Source organism: Pygocentrus nattereri, chromosome 2 (genome assembly GCF_015220715.1).
Source record: "Pygocentrus nattereri isolate fPygNat1 chromosome 2, fPygNat1.pri, whole genome shotgun sequence".
Taxonomy (NCBI): domain Eukaryota; kingdom Metazoa; phylum Chordata; class Actinopteri; order Characiformes; family Serrasalmidae; genus Pygocentrus; species Pygocentrus nattereri.
Window position 1 is genome coordinate 56,667,925 of NC_051212.1, and position 7,363 is coordinate 56,675,287.

At 45.0% G+C, this 7,363-nt stretch overlaps 1 protein-coding gene across 1 annotated transcript; it reads right to left on the minus strand.

Annotated features, from left to right (window-relative positions):
- Nucleotides 1-609: 609 nt before the first annotated feature.
- Nucleotides 610-5,236, minus strand: slitrk3b (SLIT and NTRK-like family, member 3b). The gene is made up of 2 exons (XM_017688360.2): nucleotides 4,952-5,236; nucleotides 610-4,017 (listed from the first exon to the last, which is right to left on the minus strand). The coding sequence occupies exon 2, from the start codon at nucleotides 3,996-3,998 to the stop codon at nucleotides 1,356-1,358; it is 2,643 nt and encodes an 880-aa protein (XP_017543849.1). The 5' UTR covers nucleotides 3,999-4,017; nucleotides 4,952-5,236; the 3' UTR covers nucleotides 610-1,355.
- Between the last annotated feature and the right edge of the window lie 2,127 nt (nucleotides 5,237-7,363).

Sequence of the window (7,363 nt, forward strand, 5' to 3'; positions counted from 1 at the left end):
AACAAACACACAAACAAACCAAAGGCAGTTTTGGCCACTTGAAAACACAGTTTTCTAAGAGTAGTTGCAGTGCTACATTTAGGAAGTCAAGGAGGAAAAAAGCAGAATCACTCATCAAATTCCAAACAGGGGCAGTCCAAAGTGCAGTGAGATATGATTCCAGTGTTCAATAAGCGATTAAATTACATTTGTGGCTCAGTTTGAGGTTTTCCATGGTACTGAAAAAGTATTTTCCTCTCTTATGCAACACTGTGGAAGTGGGTTAAGCTGAGCAGAGCATGGTGAATAGGTGTGTCTAACTGATGCCCTCCCATGGACACTCCAGGGAGCAGAGACTCTGCTGCTTGTGCCCCTCGGTGTACGAAGCCCCAGCAGCCTCTTTCACAAATTCAACGTGTTAATTTCATGGCATCTGTGGCAAAAATTTCACAGTTATGTAAACTACTGGTCCCTAAAACCCATGAGGGGTTTGAAGCTCTTTTGATGTGTTGGCTATTGTGCACTGAGGGATGTGGCACTCTGGCTGTGAGTGTGTGAAAGCCCTACTTTCGTGTGCACGATGTCCATTTCAGTCACATTGCTGCCTCATGCATGACATCAAACCATGAATTCCTTTATCTCCCTTTATTGAATTCAGGGTTTGTTTTTCTCGAGGAAGGCTAAATCAGAGGCATAATCATTATACACTGATCGAACATGATGTACAATAATAATAATTGCAACACTGAAATCTAAGAATAAATATATGCACAAGTCCCTCCTAGTCACTGGAAGATGGATCATAAAAAGATACCCACTCATTCGGGATCCAAAGCTCCCGAGTTTCTCAGTCTGCATGTTTTGACCTCAGCGTGGTCCATAACGATGATCAATAAGCTCCAATAAAGACAACCTATTCGTTGTGAAAATACAGATTCAACAAAGCACTTAACAGTTATTCAATAACTGCAGTATCTCTATTGCTGAAGGATCATTTTAGAATTTCAGGAAAAAAAAAGATTTCAGACGTTTGTATGCAAACAAATTAAAAGCCAAGCCCAAATCCCTCAGCAGTTAAAGGCATCCCTTGTTCTGTTTTTGTATGTTAACATTTGCAACGTCTGACAACGGCACTTGAGCCTTTCTCTTCTACTCTAAATCTATGTTTTAGATAAATAAAATTGTGAATATACAAAAATAACCATTTACAACATTGCTGGCTGCTCTTTTGAAGGCACTTAATACAAAAAATCTGAGTACAGGATTTTCCTCCAGAGCAACTTGAGGGGAAAAAAAACATCTTACATTGCACAAGTTTCTTTAAAGTCTTACCATTTTTTCTAATTCTGGGAGATATATTTCATGTCTGTCATGTTTTAGAACTGATATGACCTCTCCAGCACGTCAAGGTAATCCACCTTGGTTTTCAGTCTAGCCCTTAGCTCAGGGTAATCGCTGTGGATTTGATTAGGACAGCCTGTCCTTGTCCCAGCGTTGATTGTGAGCGTCTGCGTTTGCCTGGCGTCCTGTTCTGCATGGGGATACTCCGGGGGAGGGTGTAAATGCCTTTCAGGCACATCATTGAACCGGGGGGTGCCAAAAAGGCTGTCTACAAACCCCACCTTGGGGGTGGGACCCTGGCTGTCAATCACCGTTGGACAGAGTATTCCATTTTCGTGCAATCCTGCGATGTCCGTACACGGCGTCCCCACGGGCACTATGGTGTTAATGGGGGAGCTGCTGACGGCCATGGTCCACTCCTGCTCTTTCTCCAGCAATGTTCTGTAATTTGAGCCACCCTCCCCAGGGTCTGTGAGTGGACGTTTCTGATTCTCCTGCCTGCTCGTCTTGTAAACAGCATTGCTGCAAATGTGCGTGGTAGGTGCGGTGATGCAGTCATACACATGGTTGGAAGGAGGAGTTTCGGGCAGTGTGGGTGGCGGCTCAGTAAAAATCCCACACTCCATCTGTATTCCTGCTAGACCCACCTCTCCCTGCTTCCTGAAGGGCAGCTTCTCACGCTTCTTTAGAGCGTAGGCACACAATGCAGCGGCCGCAAAGAATGCAGACACAAAAAGAACAAGCAGGCTGAGGATGAGCACGGACAGAGGGATGGCACCTTTTGGAGGGTGTGGCCCAACTCCAGGGAATGAGGTAGAAAGCTCTTTCACCCAGTCCTCTGGAGATGGGGAAGTTTGCAGCAACTCTGGGCAAATCACCTCTGTGGTCAGTGAGCGTAAATCCTTCTCATTCATGGCCTCTGGAGTTTTACACACCACCTCCCCTACGATGACCACCGAGCTCAGAGTGTCCAGCCACTCTTTCAGTGGGATTATATCACAGGAACAATCCCAAGGATTCTGGTTCAGGTCGATCTGGACCACAGCATGCAGGTGCTCCAGAACCCCGCTTACTGGCAGGTGATGGAAGTAGTTATTGCGCAGGTTGAGACGTGCAAGTGAAGTCCCTGCAAATGCTCCCACGGGCAGTGTACGCAGGAGATTGTTATTCAGGAACACCAGCTGAAGTGAGGGCATCAGGCTGAAAGCAGCTGGCTGGATTTCTCTTATTTCATTGTATTCAAAATACAAGTAGCGTAGATTCTGGAGGCCGTGGAACATATCCAGGGTTAGCTTCTCAATGTTATTCCCATTTAAATACAAGCTCCTCAAATTGGGTAGATTAGCAAAAGCTCCCTCCTGAACATAAAATATTTGGTTGTTTCCCAAGTGCAACAAATCAAGACTAGAAAAATTCCAAAAATCAGACTTATGAATTCTCTGGATCAGATTCCCACTCAGATAAAGCTTCTTAGCGTTCAGTGGTCGTGGCATTAACTCAGAAATGTTATGAAATCCATTTTCTTTACAGTTAACTGTCAAACCCAGGTCATTAATGTGCAAATTGCAGGTACATCCAATGGGACAGATAATTGGTATGGGTGGCCTGGTCTGATATCCAGCAATAGGGGGCTGGTTTGGAAATGCACTGCGTGGTGTAGGTGGAGTCTTCGATGGCCTTGGCCTTTTTGTTGGCTTTGGGGGCCTCTCCCTTTGTTCCACAGAGGAAACAGTGTTTTGGTTGGGGGAGAACATAGAAGAGGGCTTTGTGGGCCTGACCCTTCCTGTGTAGAATGGTAGGTGAGGGATCCCAAGGTTTGCCTCCACCTCTGCTTCAGTTAGCGTGGGGCAAAGTTCACTGCGCTTGATCTCTCTAAGGTCCTTACCATGAAGGTGAAAGGGGTACTCACAGGTGATCTCTCCAACCACTGCGGTGTATGGTATCCTCTCTAGCCAAGCTTGCAGCTGTACAATGTCACAGACACAGTTCCACGGATTCTCCTCAAGCTGGATCTCCATCAGGCTCCGTCCGATGTATTCCAGGGTGCCCCTGTATGCCAACATCTTCAGGCGGTTTCCTCGAAGGTCCAGGTGCGTGAGAGACACCGATCGGAAGAGGAAAGGGGGCAGGACAGGTATTAAATTGTCATTGAGGATCAGTACTCTGAGCTTGTGGAGGTTCCGGAAAGCTCCGCTGTCTATTCTCTTGATGACGTTGTAGTCCGCTTGGAGATATTCCAGACTCTCCAGTCCAAGGAATGTGTCATTCCGAAACACTTCCAGCTTGTTTTCATGCAGATAAAGTCTCTTTAGGGAGCTCAGGCTATTGAATGCCCCGACATGAATGTCCTGCAGAGCGTTATTCCCCAGATTAATTGCAATTGCATTGTTCAAATGGAGAAAGCTGTTGAAATAGAGCTTCCGTAAAGAGTTTTTCTGCAGGTAGAGCTTAAAAGGCCTCAGCCAGGACTGGGCCACCTGGCTAACATTGGTAAATCCTTTGCTGTCGCAGTGCACATGAAACAGGCCCTCTTTCACTTCACAGTAGCAGGGCTCAAAACAAGGCTCGTCTATTTCTTCAGATTCATCCAGCAGAGGAATCGGAGTCGTCCACCCAAGTGCAATAGTGCTTAGCAGAGTGAGCCACAGCATCCTTTCTCCAAAAGCGGTGGAGTGCATGGCATCGAGAGCTCCTTCACTGCATTGAAAGAAAAAACAACACGAAAGGCTTTAGCGAAGATAAAAGAGAAAAATGAACAGTAATCATCATAGCAACGTTGATTTGATATTGAAGTGCAACAGTGGAGACGACCATCCTTTACTGCTGCTCATGAATTTTTCAAAGGGTAGAGGTATTGATTGGCTGCGTTGAAGTGCATGTGCAGTATCCAGCAGCCCTTAGTATCGATGAATAAATAAACAAATGCCTACCCTTATGCTGCTGCTGCCGAGGGTGGGATACGCAGTGTGTTACTGATCTATCAGTATTCATCGGAAGCTCTGTGGGGCTTTACTGGGTGTCAGTGACTCAAGCATATTTCTTCCTCTCCTCCCTGAAGCACTTATTAGCTAATGTGACCAGCAGCTCACTCAGGGATGCGATGTGAATGGGTATTGATTTTGACAGCGTAAATATTTGTTGAAATATTCACTAAAATGCAAGCTAAGCTTTTAAATCAGCTACTACAGAGCCTAATTTGATTCCCGGTGCACATAAACACAATTCAGCAATTCACAGCTTTGTCAGTTTTCCCACCGTATCAAAATTCAGCCTGATACGCAACCACAGCTCTTTAGCGGTCTGTTGCCTTCCAGCTGACGAGTTTGGATCATTTAGTGATTTGCAGATACAGACATAAGGCAACCATTCAGCAAGAAAAAACACTGCGCTTACAGCGAGCCGGAGATCGGAGTTTAATGTGAACCAGTCGCACCTTACAAAAGGAGCTCTATTCTGGTTTGCAGCAATGATCTCAGGGCTAAAACACCAGCGAAACCAACAACAGCATTAACACCGCAAAACCCCTCTATCTCCAGTACCATCCCACAGGGCTACAGAAGGGGTGGTATTGGAGATGATGGGTTTGAGATGCTGGACCAGGACATTGCGGAGACGCTGAAGCATTACTCACTCTATTCAGCGCAGTGTTAGGTGCCGGTGCTGTTGGCCATGGTCGCTCCGCTCTCGCGCTGGAACGTGACGGGACTGCAACCCTTTTCTTCCTTTTTTCCTCCAACGATCAGCTCTGCTCCCCCCTTTCAGCAGCTCCAGCAGACACCGCAAATCTCTCCTCCTCCTCCTCCTCCTCCTCCTCCTCCTCCTCTCTCTCTCTCTCCTCGTCCTTCAGAATCGCAATCTCTTTTCTCGTTGGTCAGATCTGAAGCTACATTGAAAAAAAGCTGCTGATCATCATAAGAGCAAATTCTGTCTCCCTGGATTTCTAAATAGCCATAATAATAACGACACTTACAGTAATTATATTATTATTATTATTATTAATAATAATAATAATAATAATGGCAGTCTGAGCTTCGTTCCATCACCGAGCCTCCAAAAACACCCCCAACAGACCTGACTTCGGGTTGCCATGGCAACGCGGGGGGCCGTCTGCTCCCGCTCCTGAGATACGGCTGAAGTCATTAATGGGTTTTTATTCATTTCTCTCGCTTTGCTGGGATGCGCCGCTCTTTACCAGCAGTTGTGCCAATATTTCTGATAATCACAGGGATTCTGAATTTGCGTCCTGACGTCTCTGGAAATGACCCCTGAAATGAAAGGTGACCAGAGGTTTTCTGCTGCAGCTCTGAGATTAAACAGTCCATCGTCCAGCTTCTTTGTTTGATGTGTCCGTCTCCTTTTCTCAGTGAGGTTCTTCTTGATCAGCTACATGTCCTTTCAGACCCACGGTGCTGAGTGGTCTTCTCACAGTGGAAGGATGGACAGAAACCCCTGTGGATGTTTTCAGATCTGAAGCAGCTTGATGTTCTCCTCTCTCAGAGATCAAAGCTTTCAGTGCTGTTTATCTGACAGTGAAGTTTTTTTTTTACCACTAAAGACACTAAATAAATTTAGAATAAACAGAAATACAGCAGTCAGTCATAGAATATGTCAATCATATCTCATGGATTTAATATAACAAGGGACTGATTAGATCATCGAGGTCTTGGATGGTAACTGTGAATCCTGGACTTTTTTCAGGAGAGGACAGGAAACCAACAGCAACTCATAATGGATTATTTGTCTATTTGTTGTATTTATTATTTGTATTTATTGTATTGTTAGCAGTTTTTTGAACAAAGCATGTCTATTGTCCAGATAACTGCCATTTCCTACAAGCTTTTTCTATAGTAGCGCATGTATCTCAAACTGAGCTAACATTCTCCACACGGCTGTATTGATTCTGCTTCTCTTTGTTGTGGGGGTCCCACAGGTAATGGCCCACCATAAAGCTCACTAATACTCCTCTATCTCAGCTGCTCTCCGGCTTTACAGAGCTAGAACCTGTCCACGGCAGGTTCTAAAAAAAACACAATTGCACAGGAGGAAGTCAGAGCGAGCTCAGGCTTTAGTTTAATTGCTGCAAAGATAATAGAGATTATTGAAATATTGACTAACAGCTGCTTATGTTGAAGGACATGATAATGAGATTGTAATAAGTCACTTATTAAGTCTTACTAGTATCAAGCTAGTAACTGCTAATTAACTAGCAGTAATTATTCTGAATCAAACATTTTCCAGAATTGGTTTATTTCTGCATGATGTATTATAATCATCTGCACACCATTCAGTTTACTGGCTCTTTACTGACTCTTTACTGACTGTGGAAATAAATGACGTTATATCTATATAAGTCTATATAAGTCTCATCATCAGTTCTCAGAGCTCTAGGTAATTAGTTCATTAATTAACCGATCATCATTTAGCTGTAAATACACAAACTGTCTATTCAGTTTCTGTCTATACGACTTCAGTGCAGAAATAATGAAGGCCAGTTATACGGTGGCTGTGGACGACTGCAGCCTTTAATAAAGCACAGTGACTTTTATATGAGCACCATGTGGTGTAACAGTGGTAAACGTTACAGTTGATGTCAGATTCAGACAATTGGGCCACTGGCAGTCAATGTAATCTAAAGAGTTCTGAAGAGAAACAGAGCCCTGTGTTTATGCATGAGAGAGGAAGACTGTGGTTTAAGAGCACCACAGCCATGGGGGTGAGTCGTACGGCCCAGGAGAGCCATGAGAGGGCAGTGGGGTGAAAGATGAGCCAAGCTTGGCGAGACCTGTGCCTGCAGTGTCAGTGGAAAATCCAGGTGCACATGTAAATAAAGATGGTGGCACCCATAAACAGCATGTAGTGGGCAGTCCTGCAGGTGTGTTTCTGCTGCCAACGTGGAAAGAGGCGATGAAAGAACTAATCTGAGGCCTGACCACAGCTGCAGCCATACAGCCAGTGGCACAAGGCTGGAACTGCTGGATATGCAGGTGACCAGGACATCTGATTAAGTCCTGGGGATGAAGACGGCCTAACCAAAGAGAGCAGC

Coding starts and splice junctions, on each gene's coding strand:
- slitrk3b (XM_017688360.2), bottom strand. CDS start 3,998: ATGCACTCCACCGCTTTTGGAGAAAGGATGCTGTGGCTCACTCTGCTA.